The sequence below is a fragment of the Belonocnema kinseyi genome, chromosome 2 (assembly GCF_010883055.1).
Source record: "Belonocnema kinseyi isolate 2016_QV_RU_SX_M_011 chromosome 2, B_treatae_v1, whole genome shotgun sequence".
NCBI lineage: Eukaryota > Metazoa > Arthropoda > Insecta > Hymenoptera > Cynipidae > Belonocnema > Belonocnema kinseyi.
The window spans coordinates 126,457,796-126,483,483 of record NC_046658.1 but is presented as its reverse complement, the minus strand read 5'-3'; the positions used below and the strand labels follow the sequence as shown (position 1 = coordinate 126,483,483).

General features: G+C 29.2%; 1 protein-coding gene across 2 annotated transcripts in view; it reads right to left on the bottom strand.

The window, feature by feature from the left end:
• The window catches only part of LOC117167722 (protein apterous-like), a 96,558-nt gene that overhangs the window by 41,187 nt on the left and 29,683 nt on the right, over nt 1–25,688 (bottom strand). The window contains exons 2-3 of one of the 2 annotated variants that reach the window (XM_033352868.1): nt 15,534–15,855; nt 12,849–13,224 (exon numbers count right to left, since the gene is read on the bottom strand). In XM_033352868.1, the coding sequence (XP_033208759.1) occupies nt 12,849–13,224; nt 15,534–15,855 (698 nt within the window). The remainder of the gene's footprint in view (nt 1–12,848; nt 13,225–15,533; nt 15,856–25,688) is intronic. The other variant, XM_033352869.1, reaches the window with a different exon arrangement.

The following is a 25,688-nucleotide window of genomic DNA, read 5'->3' as shown; positions in this document are numbered from 1 at the left end:
AATTTTCTATAAACAGCTCAATTTTACATCCGAAAATAGGAAGTTTTAACAAAAAAGTTAATTTTCAACAAAATAGTTTAATTGTCTACTAAATTGTTGTTTTTGAAACCAAAGGTATTAATTTTCTATAAAACAGCTAAATTTTTAATCCGACAATATCAAACTTTAATAGAAAAGTTAATTTATAACAAAAAAGTAAATTTTCAACGAAAATTATAAATCTTTAACCCCAAAAAAAGACTTTTTCACAAAGTAGCTTAACTTGAAACCAATTGAAGTTGATTTTTCAAAAAAAATGAATTTTCGAAAAAATACGCAATAGTTAATATTATAAAATGAAAATAATTGAATAAAAAACAGTTGAATTCAACAATAAAATATAAATTTCCAATAAGGTAGTTGAATCCTGAACCAAATTAAATTAAATTTTCAACCAAAGATTTCCATTTTCAACCGCAAAAGTTAAATTTGCAACCGAGAGGATTATTTTTCTACCTTAAAATAAGAATTTTTAACAAAATACATATATTTTTAATCAGTAAAGATCAATTCTCAACCAGAAATGAAATAGTTTATTAATTCTCAGCCAAAGAAAAAAGAATTTTTCAGAAAAATAGTTACATTTTTCACCAAAAAGTTTGAATTTTCAACCACAAATTTTATTTTTAAATTGTGAACAAACACTAATGTTTTTTTAACTAAAAAATATGTATTTTTAATGAAATAGTTATATTTTCTACAAAAAGGATGAACCTTCAAGCAAAACAAAAAAAAATTAAGCTCATTAAAACATCAAAACATTTTTTTTTTTGCACCAGAGGGCTTTTATGAGATGAAACTACACTGTGAATGCGAAAACGGTATCATGAAACATTTTCCAAAATTCTACTATTTGATTTAAAATTTCATCATTTTGTCGGAATGTTAACTTTTCAATTTGGTTAAAAAGTCATTATTTTTCTATTAAAAATTCAACAATTTTGTTAGAAAGTATGTGTTTTTTTCAATTCGAATGTCTACTTGAAAGTTAAACAACTTTGATCAAAATTCATTTTTTTTTAAATTAATCTCTTTGCCTGAATATTATTCTCTTTGGTTGAAAATTTAACTATTTTATTGAAAATCCTTTTTTTTTCTCAGAATTAATTTTGGCAACTAAAACTGATTTTTATTTCAAATCCAAATCTTCTTTGGTTGAAATATCAACAACTAAATATTTCCATGATATTCATATTTTCTGATTATAAAATTAAATATAGGTACTTGGTTTAAATTTAAACTGATTTTTAAAAAACTAACATATTTGGTGTTAAAAATTCAACAATTGCGTAGAGTATTAAACTATTTGGTTGAAAATTTAACTATTTGGTAAAAAATTAAACGATTTTTGCGAAAGTTTAACTGTTTGGTAGAAAATTAACTTTTCTGTTCGAAAATCAAATTTTCGAGTTAAGAATTCAACTTTTCTATATATAATTCGTCTTTTAGACTTCAAAATTCAACAATGTCGTTAAAATTCTTTTAGTGGAAAATTGATCTTTCTTGGTTGGAAATGAACTTTTTTGCTGAAAATTCAACGATTTTATAAAAAATTCGTCATTTTGGCTAAAAATATCAACTGTTTTGATAAAACCTAGTTTTTTAGTCAAAAATTCAACTATTTTGTTAAAAAATAGTCCTATTGGATTGAAAATTTATCTTTCTTGGTTAAACGTTCAACTGTCTGACAAAAAATTCGTCTTTTTTGGCTTAAAAATGTAACTATTTTGTTAAAATAAGATCAACTATCTTGTTGAAAATTCGTCTCTTTTGCTTAAAACTTAAACTATTTGATTGGTAATGAAACTGTTTCTGTTAAAATTTAATTTCTTTGTCAAAAAATTGTCTTTTTGGGATTTGAAGTTTTTCATATTAAATTCAATACGGTATTTATCTTAATTTTATTTCAAAGAATTTATTCCTCTATCATAACATCCCCGATTGAGGATAGCCTTACGAAAATTTTATAACGCAATAAATACAGAGTTTATCACATTCTGAGGGTTATCAAGAAATTCCATAGGATTTAACGAATCATATTAGTATGTCCAAGACTTAAAGTGTTTTTAATCATTTTTAAATTTCAAGGGCCGCTTGAGAGCAGCCCCCGATATCTTCAGGCCCATCCAGGATTCAGTCCCACGCCAATCCCTCCCTGGGAATCATACGCATCATTACCTTTAGCTTCGTCAACAGATTAGGAAACCCTCACCAAAACAGAAGTATATTTACCCCGGAAGTGTTCGAACCCCCGGCGTCAAAAAAACACTAGAGACTCAATGAGTCTGAAAACTGAAAAGGGATGAGATGAGTTAACAGGATTTTGGATTGGGCGTCGCGTCGCGTCGGCTCAGGCTCAACTTCTAAGTTCTAAGTTCTAAGTTCTAATCGTCACAGAAAGGCGGCAATCCCTTTAATCAGGATTTGTGCCTTACGACGAACGGAACATGGCAAGACAGGTGATTTCCGCGTATTTCAACTTGCCGGGCGCAATTGTTTCCAGGAATGGAATTTACTGCTGGTTGAACGTGAGAGAATTCTTATTAAGCCACAAAGCACATTGGTACACTACGTATGGGAATGTTACTCGATCAAAGAACGAGGGAATTTGAGCGACGGACACTCTCAGTCTCGGAAAAACTCTCTGATTACGAATATAAACAGACACAAAGAGGTCTGCAATTTAAATTACAATACGCACCTTTTTCTCATTTGCAGTACGAGCCGCGGGAAGATGAAAGACTGGTCTCGTGACAATTTCTTAAGATTTCTAAATACTTAGATTTATCTTCTCCTGTCTGTTTTAATCACAGAAAAAAAATACTGGTAGCACAAAACGTTGCAGGTAATCGCTCAACCAGGGTAATGGTCAGCTGATCATTGCAAACTGAGGTAAATTTTCCGGAAAGTTTACCTCCGTTTGAATTGAACCTCACGTCTGTGTGACATTGAGAGTAGATTGACTCAATTTTGGTCTGGTGGCACTAAGGACACTTTGCGCAATAAATCTATTCCTGTATAGGTACATTTCGTAAGAGCAATTTAGACGCAATCGAGAAAACGATAAGCAATTACGAACATGAAAGATGTGGCTCATTATCTGCAAATGCGCCGGAACATCCCAAGTAATTTTAGAACAAATGGAATGAATGAAGTGAATCGAGTCTGTTTTGCAATCGCAATCAATAATAAAACGGGGAAACGGGGTGAGAAAAACGTTGCAGGTAAGGGGCGGTCCATAAACTGTGTCACTAATTTCTGGCTAGTTTATCCCCCCCCCCCCCCCCCCCCCCCCCCCCCCCCCCTATAACGTTCCCAAAAATTTAACGTAACAAAAATTCTCTCAAAACAGGGGAAATAGGATATTTTTTTAAGAAAATAGGGCAGTAAATTTTTCTAAATAAAATTAACGTAAATACTATATGTAACAAAAAATTATTTTTCAGCAAAAGAGATAAATTGACAACCAAGACGAATTTTTTAACATTAATGGTTTCAACATTAAGAGCATTAAGAGTTCGATATGTTAACAAAAAAGTTTAATTTCAACTAAAGAATATGACTTTGTCAAAACAGTTGAATTTTCGACTTAGAAAAATACCAAATGATTAAAATTGTAAACAAAAAATTCAATTGAAACGGATTAATTTTAAGCAAAAAAATACAAATTTCATAGGAGACAGTTGAATTTTTAACAAAAAAGTTCATTTTCGACCCAGAACCCGACTTATATAATAATAATAATAATAATAATAATTTATAACCAAAATTATCGACTCCGCAACGAAATATAGATGAATTTTCAACCAAGACAGATGACTTTTATACTAAATATTTGAATTGTTGAATAAAAAATATATTTTTGGAAACAAGAATTTATTCGCCAAATTTTGCAGATCAAAAAATTAATTATCATTCAGAAAAATAATACAATTTTCAAACATTTGAATTTAATAAGAAAAAGAGGAATTTTCAATCAAATACATGAATTTTTTACCAAATAGTAGAATCTTTCATGAATATAGTGAAATTTTCAAACCAAGAGGACGCCCTTTTTAGAAGACAATTTTCGGCAAAAAGAATTTTCAACCAGTTAAGTCAAACGAAAAAAAATAATTTTTAACCAGTTAAATTAAACAAAAAAAGAAGAATTTAAAAAGAAATAGCCAAATTTTTAACCAAAAAGATAAATTTTCCAACAAGATTAATTTTCTACCAACAAAAAAGAATTTTTCACAAAAAACATAAATTTTCAACAAAATTGTTAAAATGAGTCCAAAAAGTTTGAATCATTTACAAAACAGTTGCATTTTAAACTGAGAGTATGATTGATCAATAAAAAATATAATTTTCTACTTAGTAGATAAATTTGGATGAAAACAGGTGAATTTTTGAACATATCGTATAATTTTTAACACGAAAGTTAATTTTCTGCCTAATAGTATAATTTTTAACCGAAATTTGGAATTTTTAAACCAAGAAGGCAAATTTTCTTTAAAACAGTTCCATTTTTCTACGAAAAAGACCAGCTTTCAGCAAAATATATCAATTTTTCACCAAATAGTTAAGTTTTTTTTATTAGAAACAGTTAATGTTCAACCAAAAATGAAATAGTTACATTTTTAGTTTGAAAAATTAATTCTCAACCGAAAAGATGAATTTTCAACTAAAATGATGAATCTTAAATGAAAAACCATTTTTTAAAATGTAATTTATCCTAATACCAAGAACAACAAAATTTCCACGAAAAATAATAATTTTCAATAAAATACTTTAATTTTTGACCATATGCTTGAATTTTCAACTAGAAAAGATTAAATTTCAACCAAAAATAGAATACATAGTTACATTTTTAGTTTCAAAATATAATTTTCAACCGAAGAGATGAATTTACAATGAAAGCTTTCAAACTTTAAACCAAAAAATTATTTCAACTTTTTATCAAACAGTTTAACTTTTGACCAAAAAGAAAGACTATTTATGAAAATATTTGCATTTTCAACTAAATAATGACATTTTTATACATGTAGTAGAATTTTTAACCACAGGAGATAAAAACTGAACCAACAATATAATATTAGACTTTTCAGCCAAAAATAGTTCGATTTCTTATTGGGTTCTATTAATTCAGTTCGCATTTCAGCGAATTCAGGAGGAAAAGGGAAGGTTTCTTGAAAACACAGAGAAAAAACCCCTCTCCCCTTAAATTAGTAACGTGGTTTATAAACAGCCCCTAACGGTCTAGCGGGTCCATCCAAGAATCTTTTTCTCCATAGCAAGTTTACACCTTATCAATTACCCAGGTGGATGTTACCCTGTTTCAAATATTACCCGCAACTTCTTTTACATCCATTTTTTTCCTCAGTCCACATGAACGCAGAAAAAATGGGGGTACGAAACGTTGGACGTAATCGTTCAAGCCATGGTAACAGCCATCTGATTACACAAAACTGAAGTAAACTTTCCGCTGGTACAGATCTCTACCGTGCTGCCACTAGCGGGATTCGCCGGAGATATCTGCAATTCGCCACCGAAAGTTTACCTCCGTTTGAATTACCCACATCACTCTTACCCTGCTTGACCGATTGCCTGCAACGTTTCTTACACCCACGTTTTTTTTTCGTTCGGTTCACATCAAGAAGTTGGCGAGAAAATATCTATCCATTTTTCACCGTCAATACACACATATACAATACAATAAATAAAGCGGGCATCGCGATCGACGCAAAGCGTGTCGATTCGATTGACATCGATAACGTGACTCGACTTGCGAAAGTCAGTAGCAATAGCAGCAGCACATAGTGCATTCGGATACACTTTCAAATTCCGTAAGAATATGGGAGATTCGTACGACGCGGAACGATCCTTAATTGGAATTGAAAACGGCATCTTGGAGCGAGGCCGAGGCGTGCGGAAAGGATTGATCTTGGCGAGGACGTATGTTCGTATGTATGCAGGTACTGCACGTGCACGCGCACGTATAGGTATCATCCGTCGCTCGTGAAGTGTAGATCGGCGGTGATTTACTTATCAAGAATCGACGCTTCGCTGGAGGTAAATGGCCGAGTCGTGACCATTAGTCCGCGGACGAGGCTAGTCTATATACGAAGGGAAGATCCGTGTGTGAGAGAACTGTGGACTGAGGACTGAGGATCACAAGGTGGAGGAGGAAATACGCTAATATAGCTCCGTGTGGGGCCTCATGGGTCTCACTGGCCCCTAAACCCCCTTCTCCTACCCACGGCCACGACCAACACCCTCCCACGTCTCTTTAAACGCCAGGGGACTCAGTCCTCCTTAAATGATCGATCACACGTTAACGCTATAATTTATTACTTACTTAGATGAGGGAACGGGCACTTCATCAGGGTGGCCGCTCAGCGGGAAAACCGGGAATCACACAGAGAAAAAAATGGTATAGTTGTCCCAGCTATAGACGCTTTGCTGGATTTTTTTTCTAAGATAACTAAGATAACTAAGTTACCTAAATTTCTAGCTGTTTTGGCTAAATATTGCGCACTGGAAATTATCAAGATAAATTAGCTAGATAATTTCTAGATGGCAAAACTTAGCTAAAATGGATATTTGGGTAACACAGATGGAAATTTAGGTATCACAGCTATATTTTCTTGAAAAACAAAATTCAGCAAAACTTCTAGCTGGGATAGCTAAACCATTTTTTGTTTTCAATGGACTCTAAAATTTTGACCATCAGGAAAAATCCTAGAAATAGCCGGGAATATTTTCCTAGCCGTATATTTTTCAGATTTGTTTTTTACTTTTGCAGTAAATGTCATCTTGCTCTTCGACAACAATTTTTTTGTTGGAATTGTGCTCTTCAAAATTAAAAATTCTTTGGAATTATTCGAAAAATTTGAAAGCCATTGAAATATTTTAAATTTTTTCGAAATACGTTTTGGCATCTTTTATAATATCATAGAACTTTATAGAGCCTATAGAATACTTCCAATTATTCCAAAAGTCCAGAAAATTGTTTAGGACAGCGTAAGAAATTTTCTAAATCCCTTTAAGTCATTTAAATATTTAAAAAGTTAATTAAATGCTTTTAATATTCTGGAAATTCGTTTAAATTTTTGAAAATATCCTAAAATGTGTTAAATCCTTTGAAACGTTTTACATCCGCTAGAACTTTTTTAGAGCTCTTGAAATTTCCAAAAGAGACACATTTTTAACCAAATAGTTGAATTTTCACACAAAAATAAAGATAATTTTCTAACCAAAAATGGAATAGTTAAATTTTTAGTTTACAAAGTTTACTTTTCAACAAAAAAGAAAAGAACAACCAGTTGAATCAGACAAAAAATAAATTTTTAACAAACTAGTTAAGTTTTTTAACTAAAAAGTCGAATTATCAAATGTTTTAACAAACAGTTGACTTTTAAACCAGACAAGATGATTTTTTAACTAAGAAAAAATTTCAACCAAAAAGATAATTTTTAAATTTTTAGTTTAAAACATATTTTTAACAATATATTATAGAATCCTCAACAAAAAAGATAAATTTAAAAAATAAAAGATTAATTTTCTGTCCAAGTAGGCAAAATTTTCAATTAAATACATGAATTTTCTACCCAATATTTGAATTTTCAATTTAAAAAGAATAAATTTTTAACTAAGGATGGAATAGCAAACTTGTCAGATAAAAATAAAGTTTTCCATACAAAAACGAGTTTTCAATTTTCCACGCCCTAATTGATAAATCATAAAGCCAAAAAAGACTAGTATTTTACAAAACGGTAGAATTTTCGACCTAAAAATATAAATTTTAAAGAAAAAAGTTAATTTGTAACTGAATAGTCCAATTTTCTACCTAATAGACTAATAGTTGAGTTTTTCAGCCGAAAAGACGAATTTTTTAACAAAAAAAAACAACAAAAAATTTTAACAAAACAGTTAAATCGTCAATAGAAAATATTAATTTTAAACTAAGAAATTATATTTTCAACCCAGAAGATTAATTTATTTTCAATTAGGAAAATTAATTCTCAACCACAAAAAATGAATTTTAATCAGGATAGTATAATAATAATTTTGATAATAATAATTCTCAAACAAACAGTTGGTTATCATGAACAAAATATATGAAATTTCAACCAATTACTTGAATATTGAACCAAACAGTTACATTTTTAACTAAAAAAGATAAATCATCCACAAAAAATGGAATAGAGCAATTTTCATTGGAAGAAATTAATTTTCAAACAAAAATTAGAACAAACCAAATTTTATATAATAATTTAACTAAATAATAAGCTTTCCAGGTGAATTTCGAACCCAGAAAATAATAGTAGACTTTTCAACAACAAACAAAAAAAAACTTTTATCCAAGAATAATTGAATTGTCAAATTACGCTCTATTGATGCAGTTCACATTTAAAAGAAAATGTGAGAAAAAGGGGAAGTTTCTTGAAAACAGGGGAAAAAATAAAAATTCTTTAAAAAATGCTTAAAGAGGAGTATAGCAGAAGGTTTGTGAAGTCTTAAATATGAAATTAATTTCCAAACTTATCAAATTATTATTTTTATGGTTGCAGAGACATGTTTTTCAAAATTTGTAAACTTTTTAAAAATTTACCAACAGGAAGCGTATCAAAAAAGGTTCTCAAATGAGAAAAAGCTTAATTGTCATATCATCTATTAAGGGTGGGCAGGCATCTATAAGTGTCGAAAATTACCATTCTTTGAACATTCCTTAAAATAATTTAAATCCTTGAAAACCATACGAATTCTCTTAAATGCTGTTAAAATCTTTTACAATACTTCTAAATTGCTTTCAAATCTGTTGAAATACTTGTGAATCTCTTTGAAACTCTTTACAAAAAATGGCTTTGAATGAATCATTTTTATCTTTTCCGTTTTTTATCTGCTTTCTAAACTCACAATAAGTCTTAACTTTGAGCAATTTGTAAGAGAAGAAGCAGAAGAGTTGCACAAATGTTGAGAGTTGTTGGGAAAAGTGAGCAAGTCTGATTTATTACTTAACGATCTCATTGTTTAATTCTTTCCATAAATTAGAGCACTTAGTCTCGTTTAGAGGAGATTTTAAGCTAGGTATCTAATTAAAATACACGATATCATGTATCACGTATTGGAAACAAATGTTGACGGTGACATTGAACGACATCTTAATCACCTGAATCACGTTTCATTATTCACGCGGAAAACTGTAACGCGACATTGGAACGAATCAGCCGTACTTGTATCCACGATTTGTATGCATGTGTTCAAGTCACTAGAACGTTCCCAATTAGATAAAACAATTCACATTGCTCTCCTGGCGAACCTTTATTAACAAACGATTCCCAGCTAAACTAAAACATCGCATTTCCATTGCAATAAAGTATACCTTTGTTGCTAAACACAGTACTCAACTGATTGATCAAAATGGAAGTATAAAACAAATATTAGGAAATATTGTAAAAGTTCGCAATGCATTTTGCTTGGATTCCACCTTTAAAGACTTTTGAGAAAGAATAAATTGAGTTAAATTGCAGAATTTTTGAAAATAAAATCTAGAATCCAAGAATAAAATTTGAGCAGACAGGAACAGCAACGAAAAAACGATCAGGGTGGCCGTTTTAATTTTAAAAAATTCCCGGCCATTTCCCGGTTCGCTAACATTTTTCACGGCCAATAAAGTAAACAATTAGAACTCTGAAGCTTAACATTTTTCCAATAGATGTGATAAAAAATAAACTACAAATCAAAACACTCCAATTGGAACTCTTGAATTTTTAACATTTGAAATTTTTAAGTTTTTTACTTCAAAAATTTGGTATTTAAATGCTCAATAATTTACACGTCAAAAATGGAAGGTACTATAACTTTTGAATTAAACAATTTTAAATTAAATGCAGATAAACTGCAAAATTTAGAATTTTTAACTTGCATAAATTAATTAGTTTCAAGATTTAAACAAAAATTTAATCCACTTCATCATTTTCATTGCTCTAAGTCAAAGAATCAATGCACTTTTTTTTACTTAAATTATTTTAAACAATTTTAAGCTAGAAGCTTTAAAAATTGGTTTTTTTAACAAAACCTTTTTTAAATTATAAGTCAAATTATTTTCATTTTAAATAGTTTAAGCATTCTTGAAAAGCCTCAAAATTGTATTTCAAAATATTTAGTAATCTAGAAGTTGTTTAAAATTTATTTAAATTTAAAATTTGTCTAAAACTTCTAAATATCTTTTGAAATGAATCGAATTTTTTCTACACCTCTGGAAATCACTTTCCAAAATGAAAAATTATTCTCAGTTTTCCTTAGAATCTTAAAAAAAAAATTATTCTTTTAAAGCCTTTCACAATTCTGAATAAGTTCCGATTTTTTTTTAATCTGCAAAAATCGGTATGAATAACCGAATTTTGACGGTACACACTAAGTTTAAATTATTTTAAAACTTTTTAAGTTTAAAATTAATTTTGAATCATTTCTAAACTTCAAAATGCCTCTTAAAATTATTCAAATTTTGTATACAAATAATAAGTGTTCTATTGTAATTTAAACACCGAAATTTAACAATTTCACCTAAAAAATTAAACATGTATTTAAAAGATCAATCCAAAATTGTAACAATCAAAATTTAAAAGCTCTTCATAACTTTATTTTTGAATATATGATTTCAATTCAATCGTATTAAATAAACAATTAAATATTAGTAAATATTAAATTATTATTATTTTTCTCAATTACAATTTTTTTAATTCAACGGATTAAAATTTGAATATTTTAGACTGAAGCAATATTTTATAACAAATACATTATTATTTATATTTACAATTAATAAAATGAAAATGTTTTTTATCCCAATTTTCAAACTTTAAACGCTTTTAATTTTTATTTGTTTAAGTATTCAAGGCTGCATTTTTGAATTCTTTGAATTAAAAATGAACACTTAAAATGGAAATTTTTTATTTTTTAACTTCCAGCGACCACCCAGCATGATGCTCTCTCCACAATACCTGAGAGGAAGAGAGCATCGTAGTTTCGTTGCTGTTCCTTGCTGCTCATATTTTTCTAGCCTTGACAATGGTAACAAATTCAGGATAAATTCTGAAGATTTCAGAGCAATTTAAGTTACAGATAAAAGAGAAGAATTCGATAAAATTGATAGAAATTCAAGGTAAAATAGAAAGAATCAAATCAATTAAAAACAATTTGAAGATTTGAAAAAACTTGATTGAATTCAGTAACTTTAAAATAAGCTTGCAAAATGCAAGGGAATTCAAATTATTTGATGAAATGCCTAAGAATTTAAGATGAGGCTAATAAACTTTATGATCAATTGAATAAAAACTTTTAAAATAAAAAAAATTTTACTGAATTAAGAAGAATTGAGTGAATTTATAAGGATTCAAGTAAATTAAAAAATTGAAGATAATTCCAAAGAATTTAAAAGAAGTCAGGGTATGTTAAAACAAATTCAAATCTTTGAAACCCTACTAATTTCTAACACAAGAAGTGACTAAGTACTACGAAACAATTAAATTTAAATTCAAAAAGATTCAAATGAATTGGAAACAATCTTAAAAATAGAAAAATTAAAATAAAAAGCAATCAAGTGAATTAAACACAATTGAAAAATATGGAATTATTAATTAAGTTATGTAGAATTGAGTAAATATAGAAGAAGTCAAAAGAATGTAAAAGGATTTAGTATAAATTAATAAGAACTCAGGACGAATTCCAAATGAATTGAAAAACATATTTCAAATTTCTTCAAATCTTCGAAACCCTACGAAATCCAGAGTCTTGTGAAACATTCTTTGAAATCCATGAAAATATCAAAATTCATTTAAATTTTTAAAACGCTTGGAAATCTCTTGAAATTGCTAAAAAAAATTTTATTCTCTGGAATATTTCGAATCTTTTGATATTTTTTGAAATCTCTTCAAACTTTGTAAATCCCTTGAAAACGCCTGAATTACTGAAATAAATAAAAAAAATTTTGTGATCTTTTGAAATAAACTAAATTATTTTAAATCCTTCAAATTCATTTGATAAATTTTAAAGATATTGAAAATGCTAAGGAATTTGAAAAGAAAAAACATTTTCAAATATTTCAAATCCTTTTATCATTTTATCAATTGATCCTCAGAATCAAACTCACTTCTTATAAATAAATTCGATATAATCTATTCTAAAATATTCTAAAATCCCGTGAAGTCTTATAAAATAACGTAAAATCTGTTTAAATATTTTAAAACCTCATACGTCCTGTAAAATCGTTCCATATCATCAGAAACTCTAGAAAATACTATATCCTAAAATATTTCAAAAGTTTTCAAATTAATGAAATTAAGAAAAAAAATTTCTTGGAATCATTTAAAATTCCTTCAAATTATTGAAATCTATAAAAAAGATTCTGTTCATCTTTATAAATACCCTGAAATATTTCAAGGAATACAAGATAATTCAAAAATATGTATTGAACTGAAATGAATAGTGATTAGGCCAGAAATTAATTTATTAAATGAAAAGTGTCTAATATGATTTTTTCACATGAAAAAGTGAGTAATAGTAATTTTTGCTCTTTTTCAAAGTGCGTGACTCAAATAGGCATACCCATGGGGACTAAATTTTGAAAATAGGACACTCAAGGAACCTTAACTGAATATAAGGTCCGGTCTGTGTAGCCTCCAGTTGTCTCCTCATTTTTATTTCTTCTTTTTTACTTTTCTCCAAAAAAGAAATAATTTGTTATTTTCTTTCTTTGGGAAATTTGTTTTTTTTTTTGTCTCAAAATCAAGTACATAAGTGAATAAAAAAGAAGGAAATTGACTGACCGATAGTAGTCCTTCTTGCAGTAGATGTTTCCGTCTCGACTGAAGCACGTGACCTCGCCATCTAGACCCTGTCGACAATGGGAACATTGGAGACAGGAGGCGTGCCATCTTCTGTCAACAGCTTGCAGATAAAACCTATCCGATATCCTGAGGCCACATCCGGCACAAACTACCCCTGGCATATCCTCAGCTTGTGCTGGAGGCGTTGGAGGTGGTTCCAATTTTGGAACAGCTTCTAGGTGATCTTGTGAGTGTTGGTCCTGAGAGTGCTGCTGCACTTGATGATGGAGATGGTGATGGTGATGATGCGTTTGTGGAGGCATGCTGAGGTCACTCGGGTGCTCGTAGTTACCACTACTTCTGTACTCGTGAGCACCTGCCAACGAGACATAATGCGACATGAAAGATCAGCCAAGATTAGCTCATCCAAAAAGATCTGGACCAGTTATGCTCATTTTTAATTCAATTAAAAAGCAACAGTGTTGAAATATTATTATTTCGTGTTGCTAATTTACACAGGACACTCTTTTCAAGACATCGTTCCAACACGGTTTAGCTAATCAGTCATCATAGTAGTCAGCCCAGGTGAAGAGCTTCAGAAAGTTATCGTACGTCACAGTTCACACAAAAACATACAAACTAAATTATATTTATTTTATACATTGAAAATTTTCTTCTTTGTTTTAAAAGGGTAGTAAGGAACTTTCTGATATTTAGAAGTCTTCGAATAGGGTGATTTTTCACCAAAATGAGGTAATGATAGGAAATAAAATCTTTTCAATAAAATTAATGCATGAATACCATATTCTACCAAAAGAGATGATTTTTAAATGAAAGCGTCACATGGTAAAGACAACAGAAGAATTTTTTTAGAAAACAGTTGTCATTCAGGTCAGTAAAGATTAACTTCTAACCAAAAATTTAATTTTCAAACCCAGAAAGATAATTTTGTAACTAAATAGTTGAATTCTCAGATAAAAAATAATTTTAGACCAAACAGTTTGATTTGCAACCAAATAGTTTAACTTTCAAGCAAAAAAGACGAATTTTCAACAAAATAGTTTAATTTTTAACCAAAAAGGTTTCTACCCAAGAAAAAATGAAATTCAAGTCCGAAAGAATGGATTTTTTGTCCAAAAATATAAATTTTTAACAAAATAATTTAATTTTCGACAAAATAGTGAGATTTTTAACTAAATGGTAAAATTTTATCCTACAATGATGAATTTTAAAACAAATAATCGAATTTTTTAAACAAAATATCAAACTTGAACTAAATACAGTTGCATTTTCAACCGAATAGTGAAATTTTCAAGCCTAAAAGCCAATCTTTAGAATAAATTTGTATTTTATATTTGAGAGTAGGAATTTTCTTCCCAAAACGAAAATTTGTTTAAAAAACAGTTTAATTATGAACCTAAAATAGGACTGTTTCAAAAAATAATGAAACTTGAAACCAAAAAATTTAATATAAAAAAAAAGAATAATTTATATAAAGCTTCAATATACAATAGAATCGTTGAATTTATCTTGAACAAAAATTCTTAACGAAAAACGTAATAATGGTAATTTAAAAAAAATTGTTTAATACGAATTTTTAACATAATAGTTGAATCAACCACCAAAACAGTTTATTTTTTTAATCATATAGTTGCATTTTCAACAAAAACAACAATTTCTACCGCAAGAAATGAATTTTCAATAAAAGTGTTAAATATTCGAACAAAAAGGTTTTTCAGTCCAAAGAATTTTTTTTTAATTTTGACCAAATTGTTTAATTTTCAAACCAAAAATTCGAATTCTCTACAAAACAATTGAAATTTTCATCCAAAAAGACCAAATATTTTTCTACAGGAAAAATACGAATTTAAAACAAAAAGTTAAATTTTTAATCAAAGAGATGAATCTTCAACTATAGAAATTAATTTTTAACAAATTAGTACAAGTGTCAACCAAGTATTTGATTTTTCAATCAAGATAAACAGATGAGGTTTCTACCAAACAATTGAAATTTCAATTTTAGCACGAAAATATGAGTTTTTAACAAAATAGTTCAATTTTCTACGAAAATATTTGTGTTTTGAAACCCAACAATACGAATTTTAAACAAATGACTAGATTTTTAGTCAATAAGAGAAATTTACTACAGAACAGTTCAATTTCCAACAAAAAAATTCATTTTCAACAATATAGTTGAATTTTTATCTAAAAATGATTAATTTCCATCCAAAAGTGAAATAATTAAATTCACGGTGGAAGAAATTGAAATTCAACCCGTCAAAAATTTTATTTTCACGAAAATAGTTAAATTTTAAAACAAGAAGATTAATATTCTGCCAAAATAGATGAATTTACAACAAACTAAGTAGCTCATGTTTCCACCCACAATAATGAATTTTCACCGCAAAATTTAATAATTGAATTTTCGAATAGAAACAATCAATTTTCAACCAAAATATATCAATTCTACAGAATTTTTGACTAAAAGAGATGAAGTCTAAAAATCTAAAGCAAGAATAGAACACTATAGTTTTTAATTGAAAAGAATTAGCTTTCAACAAAAAGTAGTTGAATTGTCTCATTAGATTCTACCAATTCAGTTTGCATTGAGGTGAAAAAATAGAAAAAGGGGCCGTTTCTTGAAAACGTGGACAAAAGGGGAAAGAGTGTGAAATATTTAATTACCTCCTGGAGAACCGTAATCCCTGGAGTCGTAGGGGGTGGAGGAGTCGTAACAATTGTTGTTTGTCCCACAATGGGTCTGATGGAGGGCCGTTCGCGAGTGAGGCCCGTGATGATGAGCCGACGGCGGTGGTTGTTGAGGCGGCGGACTGGACGGTAGTGTTGTGGGTCTTGCGGCGTCGCCCATCGACGCCGGCAGGCATGGACTCAAGTCTCGGGCCTGATCGACTGCTCCGGGCCCCACCCCCACCCCCGTGCTCCCTGCTGGCCCACCTTGACACCCCAAAGCCAAGCCGCTGCCACGCTCCTGCGAATTCGCCGGCTGCTGAAATCAAATTAGAGACATTTTAAAATTTCCTATTACTATTCTAGGAGACAATTTATTTAAAATAACTATGAGGAAACTTTAACCGCCAGTGATTTGTCTCAGACCTGGTGAATTTAAATGAGTTCAAAAGATTAAAATGATTTTAAAATCTTTTTTAATACTATAATTCTCAATTTTTAAAGCTTTTTTTAATTTTCTTCTTTTGAAACAGAATTGTAATTATTTTACGATATTCCCGTTCCATGTCTAAACCGCTCTGTTTCAAGATAAATAATAATTCTTAAGAACATTTTTTGTTACAAAGTGAAAATTGGGAATTTTGTTACGGGAATTACCTGTTCGCGATCATAATTAAATTTATTTCGCAGAACTCCCTGTTTTAAGTCAGAGTCCTATTTATTTCCAACATTTCCTATCATAAACTGACGAATTCTGGCTTGGAAAAGAGATGGTTTTTGTAAATTCCCTTCTCATGAATCAGAATTGAAATTATTTTCCAAAATTTTCCGTTCCATGTAAAAAAACCTAGAATCTGATGTGAAAATTTACCATTTTTCACCAAAATTTTCATTTTTATTCATTTATTCCTTTTCAAACGCAGAATGATATGTGTTTTCAAAAATTCCCTGCGCGATTAAATTCATTTCCAGAATTCCCTGTTTTAAATAGTGACGAATTCTGACTTAAAAGAGGGATTTTTTCAATTCGCTTCTTTTAAATCACAACTAAAATTCAATTAGAAAAATGTTCTAAAAAAAATTATAATTTTTACAGAAACTCCCTGTCCTAAAGTGAAAACTATCATTCTTAACGAAAATTCTGGTTCTAAAGTCAAGCCAAAATGAAAATTATAATTTTTTAAGGAAATTCCCAGTCCAATCTAGGGATAATAATTCTTCACGAAAACTCCCTGTTATAAATCACAATTAAATTTATTTTGCACAATTTCCTGTTTTAAGTCAGAATTATATTTATTTGCAACATTTTCTATTATAATTTAGAAAAAATTATTTAGAAAATTCATTTAGAAAAATCATTTAGAAAATTATAACTCTTTTCAAAATACAATTAAATTCATTTCCAAAATGCTCTGTTTGAAACTGTGACGAATTCTAACGTTAAAGAGGGATTTTTTTTAAATTCGCTTCTTTCGAATGGAAATAAAAATTCTTCAAACAAAATTTCCATTTCTTTGGAAAAATGTCTTGATCGAAAGAAAATCATAATTCATTACAGAAACTCCCTGGCCTAAAGTAGAAACTTAATTTCTTAAGAAAAGTTCCTGTTATAAAATGAGCGTGAAATAAAAATTATATTTTCCTTACGGAAATTCCCAGTTCTGTCTCAGAATTACAATTCTTTTCGAAAATTTTCTCTCCCACAGTAAAAATTCTAATTAGTTGTGGAAATTGCAGGTCTCAAATAAAAATTCTGATTCTATAAGAAATTCCCTCTTCCCAAGTCGAAATTTTAATTCATTACGAGAAGTCCCAATTGTCAAAATTATATTTTTTCACAGAAATGTTCTCACCCAAACTCAAAATTATAATTCCTTACTAAAATTCCCTGTCCCGAAATTTATTTAATGAAATTTATAGGATGACAAGATCATAGTATTACAATAATAATTATAACTGTAATAACAAAACTAACAGGACCAATTAAAAATTATATAAAATCCAAGCAGGCTACCATCTGAGCCACGCGCTTTTCTCCTCAGATTTTCTAATACGCTACCGACGGTTAGTATCAGACCATTAACCTGGTTACCTAGTAAAAATTAAATAACATCCAAGCAGGCTACCATTTCCAAAAAAAATATTTTTTTTAAACCATTGAGAAGCTTATTAAATTCTTCATTCAATAAGCCTTAATTGAAGTAATTTTGACGTATGGGTATTTTATTATCACGTAAAAAATACAAAAATAAAATCTCGGTTATCACGGAGTGTACTTCAGCTTTAACTCTGAGCAATAGCTAGGAAAATCGCTTCAATAATTTTGACAAATAAAATTATTATTTCATGATCCCGTGAAGAGTTTTAAACATGTAACGGATCAAATCAAAGCTAAAATACTAGAGATCACTTCTGCAAAATATCAAATTAATAAATTAATTTTTTTAGCTCCTGTCATTAGTTAAAGTAGAAGCACAAAATTCCATAAAACTCGTCATCCTAGTGGTCTGATACTATACGCCGGTAGTGTACAGAAAAATCCTGAATCCTGAATCAAATTTCCAGTTTTTTTTCTCCCAAGAATAAAATTCACGTTCATGTCTTGAATTTCTAGATTTTTCGGTCAGGTAGACACCTTTTCAAAGCTGGAACTTATCGAATCAATTTTGCCAATCTTCAAGAGAATGAGAAAGGTTATGATGCGCATTTATCTGGTTTTTTTATTAATCTAATTTAAATAAATTACCCATTATTTTTTATATTATATAAGGTGCAAATGAGAAGCTTTGTAAAATATAATAAAATCTGTGGCTTAACTGAGGAAGTAGTAACTTTAGATCAAGGGCGTCGTTACTCCTTTCACTGTTACAAAAGATCGTTACAATATCTAGAGAGTTTCACGAAAGTCGATAAATCACAAAGCAGAGGCATTTATGCAGCCGTAACCAAACAGCATCAGCACTTAAAGTACGATGCAAGCTCTTTATGCCTACTTGACTTTATCGCCGCGCAGTGGCGTAGTTAATTTTTTTTGGGGTTAAAAAAATGAAGAGTTCAAGTACGTGATCAAAATTCAACTAACTAATGAAAATCCTTAGCCCTATATTTTATTTCTTCACTTACTCGTGCAAAAATTGGGCTCGAGATTTAGAACGGCATCGGATAGTTATCCTGATCTCTGATCGGGCTCTATCTAGAACTTCGTACCAGGTCCTAAATTAGGACCCAACTATATAACAGACAGATTTCATAAAGTAGAAACTTATTTGAAAATACTATCTATCATGTCAATTTAGGTTATTTTAATAAGTTTTATTATTTTATTCATGTCCAGAAATTACTTCAAGTTGTTTTATATCTAAAATTAAAATAAAAATTATTTTCAAATTAAATCTAGAAGTCCCTTTCAATAAGAGAAATAATAGAAAACCTTCTGTCAATTGAGAAACATTTGTGCTTTTTTAGGTTATTATTTAGAGACTTACGCCGTAAATTGATTTTAGGTTATTTATGTACTTTTTTACCGGAAAATTGGCATTTTTAATTTAAAGAATTAAGATTTTAAAAACACCAAATTTTTTTACAAATCTCCATTTTCGATTATTTTAACATTTTTTACCGGATATTGGCATTTTCAATTGTGTTGTGATGGAAATACCAGTTTCTGACTTAATATTCTAACTAAAATGAAATTTTTAAAATACCAACATCAGAAATAGCAAGTTACAAAAGCCAGTTTCATTAACAATTGGTAGTTATATAAAAAAAAAAATCATTCGGTTTCACAGAATTTTTACAATTTTTAAAAAGTAGGTTATGATTTTGAATTGTGAAAACATTTCTCGTCAGAAAATAAAGTTTATATTAAGGAATAGATAATAGCAGCTCACCAATTCAACTAGCCAAAAGAATCGATAGGCCGTGCTTTCGCAGTCTCTCAAAGAAAAATATAAACTCAAATTAAGTTTAATTGAATTAAAATTCTTTTTAATATGAATAAAACTACTAACGAATAATTATAAAAAAATCTTAGTTATAAATTCACCTATTACATTTTTTCTTTCGAATTTATATATTTTGGTTTGAAAATTGATTGTTTCAAGTCGAAAATTCCATTATTAATAATTATTATTAATTCATGAATTCATGAATTTATAAATTGCCCCATTGGTCAAATTAATTTTGTTAATTAACAATGATATTTAAAATTTCAGAATTTTGAATTTAAAACTTATTTTCTTTTTTAAATATATTATATTATTTCTAAATAAATTTGTTTCAGATTTCAAAGAAAATTCACATTTTTTTAAACAATTTTGGAACAGATTGTCGCCTTATATCGGGAATTGATATTTTTAGCATAAATAATTATAATTTGAACAATCTTCATCATTTTTGCATAACTTTGGGTTATGTTACTGTTTTTCGTGAGATATTAATTTTTTTCAATCTTCCAAAATAAATTAAAATCCTTTCGAATCTTTCGAAATCCCTTGGATTTGAAAATCTCTTGAATTATCATCGAAAAATGTACAAACTGAAAATGTCCCAAAATTCCATAAAGGAAAAAAATAAAAACTTTAAATTATAGACCCAAAAAATATATTTTAATGCAATTATTCAGTTTTATTTTACAATTACAGTTGCCGCCGGATCAGGAACTGGCCGGAAATTTGTTGTAATTGGAAAATTTTAATTTTAGGTCTTTATTTTCAAGGGTAACTTTCAAAATTTCAAGAATTTCAAACTATCAACTGTAAATATAAATAAAATAATGTTTTTTTTAATTGTGCTATAGTTGGAGTAATAAAAATTAAAGAATAATTGATTTTACAGTACGATTATTAATTTAAAACGAACAATTATAAATAAAATATTAAAAGCTCAACAATTTTTTAATGAATTGCCGGAAATCTGAATTTAAACTTTGAAAGTTACAATTATAAATGTGCTCATGTTTTTTAATTTATACTTACAACTGAAATTGTTGAATTTTAATGTATAAATAAGAGTTAATCAATTATTCATTAAACAAAAATTCAAGTAAGTTTAAGAAATATTACAAGTTTTTAAAAGATGAAAAAAATAACTGCAATTTTTAAAATATCTCGAAAAAATTCAAGCAAAATATGTCGACAGTCATTAAGCATTTTAAAAGGTATAAAAATAATTTTTAAAAATTCTTAAGATTCCGGGGAAAATTGAAAATGCTTTTTTATTTTGAAAATAATATAACTAATATAAAAAATAAATATAAAATATAGAATATAATATAACTTAACTACGAATTTAGAGCATTGAGAAGGATTTTATATGTATAAATTATTAAATATTTGAATAACAAAATTGTGGGATTAATTTTAAAAGTGCAAAATTTAAGAGAGTTCTACTTTGAGTGTTTAAGTTTGCATTTCAGTTTTTATGACTGTAAAATGAAAAAAAATTGCTTCAAGAGTTTGAATTTCACTGTCAAACACTCAATGAAATTCATCAGGTAATAGAAAGGGTCTAGACCAGTCTAGACTTAGCCCTACCAATCGTCGGGCGATAAAAGGGCACACTCACTAGAGCCTGCTTAAAAGTTCCAGCTAGAACCTGGCTAAGCAGCGTTACAGAACTAGTCAGACCCACTCTATTTTCCCCGACCAGCACCCTATTAAAAATAGGGAAATCTATCCAGAGCCCTAATAAGTCCCAATCGGATTTTCTAAATGGGTCAAACATGGTTAAAATACAAGATTAAGACCTAGCTAGAAGTGAATAGTATTTTTTAGTCCTGACTAGTATGTCCAGTTCTAGTGAGATTCTGACCACTGTCCTGATTGAAATGGGGACAAATGGGGCAATTTCTACATGGGTGCTATGATTCTGCAATCTTTTCAGGAAAATGTTGCAGCTTTTTCAAATCAACTCCCACTTCTTCACCCTTACCCTACTTTCTTCTTGTTGCTTAGCTTAGTCACGTTTCTTGTCATCGACAAGTTTTTCCTAAAGTTTGCAGAGCGAAATCGAGGATTTGTATCGACTGAACGGTTCAGTGAATTCGTACACTACAACTCATCGTGAAAAACAGGTTTGTGGACATTACATTGAGTAACAACCCAAATAGTTAAATCGCCAAGTGCGGTATTATTCAGCAGAACTTGTGTGAATGAATTGTTCAATCAAATGAAAATGAAAGGAAGTTTCTAACACGAATAAAATTCTTTAAAATTATCTAGAAAGGAGTATTATTTTACTTAATAAAATAAAGTTTCACTGAATAATGATCCCATAAATTTCACTCTCATGCTTCAACTAAAGTGGAAGGTTTCACGTTTCGCAAGAGTGATTAGTTATTAATAAACTAAAATTTTTTAGATCAGTTAAATGTTATTTAGACATATTTAAATATATACTGCGTACATTTTAACACGCATGCTAAAGAAAAGTTCACTGACGTCAGCATTTTTAAATAAAGTCGCGAATTGGTAATCAGTATTTACAGAGTTTACAGAGCCGATTTGACGACCAATGAGGACCAGTGTTTGAACAATATTTTCAGAAACGTAACCAATGTTGTGTTTTTTCAATGACATAATAGATTAACATATCAGTAGCGGAAATTATATCTACTGTCGGCTAGAAAATTCGAGTCCTCTGGCTTTGACGTTGAATAAGTAGGTGAAGAAAAAATGGTAGGTTGATGAAAAGGTCTCGTTTTAAAGGTGCAAATGTTGTACGTTAATGAGCCGAAAAGTAATATTCCAAAAAATTATGTGTAGCTTACAGATCTGAAAATACGATAAAAAGTGAGGAAATTTGATGGCTTTTAAAAACGGTGAACTTTGAAGCATAGTTTTTTATAGAAAAAATAATAGGAAAAATCTGAAAAAATTCATGCTGGTATATTAAACATTCCTGAACAGATTGCCGTCAAAAATGTGCAAAATATAAATAATTGTTCGGTTTTTGTGAATAAATATGCGACCGCACTATCTTCAGTTCTAATGAAGATAATGAAGTGATTTAATTTGGAGATAGTTACTTGAAATATCTGTAATAATTTACAATTTGAAGGAAGTATGTGCTTCTTGTTGTCTTCTTACAAATTGCGATATTTGAAGTTCAAATAACTACCTCAAATTTAAATCACTTCATTATCTTCATTGGAACTAAAAATAGTGCGCTCGCATATTTATTCACAAAAAACGGACAATTATTTATATTTCGCACATTTTTCAACGGCAATCTGTTCAGAAATGTTTAATATACCACCATGAATTTTTTTGGATTGTTCCTATTATTTTTTCTGTAAAAAACTATGCTTCAAAGTTCACTGTTTTTAAAAGCTATCAAATTTCCTTACTTTTCATCAGATTTTCAGATCTGTAAGCTACAAATAATTTTTTGGAATATTACTTTTCGGCTCATTAACGTACAACATTTGCACCTTTAAAACGAGACCTTTTTCATTAAACTACCATTTTTTCTTCACATACTTATTCAACGTCAAAGCCAGAGGACTCGAATTTTCTCGCCGATAATAGTATCTGTTTGGGGTACAAAATAGAAATTTGTTAAAACAAGTGATAGCAATTATCAAACCGACAAAATTATATAATGTTGTCGAAATTACGACCTTGTGATTAACAAACATAAATTGAATCCCTGATCTTGGTCTAATTTTTTAACAAAAAGGATTAAACTTGTACCAAAAACAGTTGCATTTCCAGTCAAATAATTTAATCTTTTAGAAGACAGCTAAATTTTCCACAAAAAATGCCTTTTTAATAAAATACTTGAATTTTCGAAAAAAGGATATACAATTTTCAACAAAATATTTTCATTTTCAATAAAATGATCAAAGTTTTAACAAAAAAGTTACACTTTCAACCAAATAGTTGAATTTGGAACCTAACAACATAAATTTGAAACCAAAAGGACGAAATTTCGTCTTTGAAACCAAAAAATGAAGTTAAAATGAAAATTATGAATCTTCCCCAAATAATTAATTTTTAACAAGGTTTTCAAGAAAAAAAAAACATCTATAACAAGATATTTAGAAAAGTGGTAATTTTCAACTAATATGTGTAAATCTTGGATTGGAAAAGTTAAATTGTCTATTTAACAGATTTATTTAAATCTAGAAAAAGAACAATTCTTAACTTAAACGATGTATTTTTAAACAAAGTTATTAATTTTCAACAGAAAAATGATTTTTTATAACAAATTAATTGAATTTTTAGCATAAAATAATTAATTTTTAACTAATAATATAAAAAACCAGATATTTTTACCAAAAATTATATTTATTCAAAAGAAACAAGAATTTAATTCAAATAAATAAAGACGGATTTTCAAACAAAAGTGCAAAATCCTCAACCAAAGAAAACTAATAACTAATAAATAGTTAAATTTTTAATAAAAAAAAATGTAGTTGAATTTTCAACAGGTTTACCTGATTTTCAACTTTTTCATGGCCTACGACCATGCAGTGGTGAAAAAGCACCTTTCAGGAAAAAAATGAACTTCAAATATTTCACTTTGACCAATCAAAAAATTGCTAGTTAAAAACAAACTTTAAACTTTTTTTATCTAACTTTTCAGTGTTACCATTTCATTGAAGATTTTTAAATTTATTGAAACATGTCATAAATAAACGAAATTGAAAACTAAAAATAATTTCCAGTAGATTAAAGTAAGAAGAAAAATTATTTATAATGTTATAAACGAATTTCGAACGAAAGTAATGTCGTGGTGATTCGCAATTATTAGCTATTTCAATTATATAGATTTTTTATGAAATATGACAGATAATAATGTGAGCTTACAATTAGTTAAAAAATAGTTGCTTTTTACCAATTATTTAAACAACTTTTATAAACAAGTACGGACTTAAACCATTTTTTTTTTTTATAAATAGGCTTAATTTTTTTGCGGAATTAACTTGAAATGTTTTTCTAAAGAATCCTTGCTGTCATAGTTTTTAGAATTACAAAACAATGTTAATTCTACAAACAATTTTTATAAAAACATGTACATTTTGACAATTTGCTTATCAAAATGGTTAATTTTTTGCAGAATCAACTCGAAATATACTACTGTTAATTAAATAGTAGCCTTCATCAATTTGGAATAAATAACAGCAAGAGTTTTTAAACAAGAAATTTCAATTTCAATTAAATTTTTTTTCTTACTCTTACCTACTGCATATTATTTTTAGTTAGCCATTGCATTGATTTATATAACCTGTTTTAATAAATTTGAAAATCCTTTTAAAAAATGGTATCACTAAAAAGGCAGACAAAGAAAAGTTTAAAGTTTATTGTCAAATAATAACTTTTTGTTTGGTCAGAATGAAATATTCCTAAAAAAAATCCGTTAAAAAATGTACTGTCAATCTATTTTCGTCCGAAAAAAGGTGCTTTTTGCTCACTATGGTCCACCTTGAGGAATGACACTATTTTTATTTTTGCATAGAATTTTAATAGTTTGCCTTGAGGATTAATTTTTGTTGCGAAGATATTTCTTGTTAAGTGACCATTTTCGAATCATCTCGAGGAGTTGACTCTAAAACCACGCGCGTTTATGACACTGAGCCAGACAACGCATAAAGTGTGTGTGTTTGCTCTGGGAGCAAACGCACCGCACTGAAGGCAGTAAATACCGGTATCTGCTATCGTAAAGCACAGCATTGGTTTTCTAGCGGGTATAGTCGCGAGACGGTAATATATGTTCGCGAATGCGTGCGGCGTGCGTTGACAGCTGAAACACGGTTCGGCGGCCCTGATTGGTCGACAGAGGCGCCTTATAGGGCCGAATGCGCATGCGCTCTACAGTGTCGCTAGCGAGCTGCCGAGCTGCTACCGTTGCAACGTGTTGTCCACCTTTTGTTGTTTACGCTTGCAACATCCATCAGCGTCCACGGCTGCGCTGTCAACCACTGTAACTCGATGTCACTTACCCTCTCTTTTCTCCTCATTTCTTAGTTTCTTTCATCGGCGTTTGACATTCCCTAGGTAAATCGGTACAATAGTTGGCAGCCCCCCCCCCCTTTATTGGCCACCCCCCAATGATTGGCTCATTCTCATTTAAATATGCTTAATTATATGAAAGAATACTCACAAAAAAACAACTGGCTACTAATTCAATTTGGTGATTACAGATAAG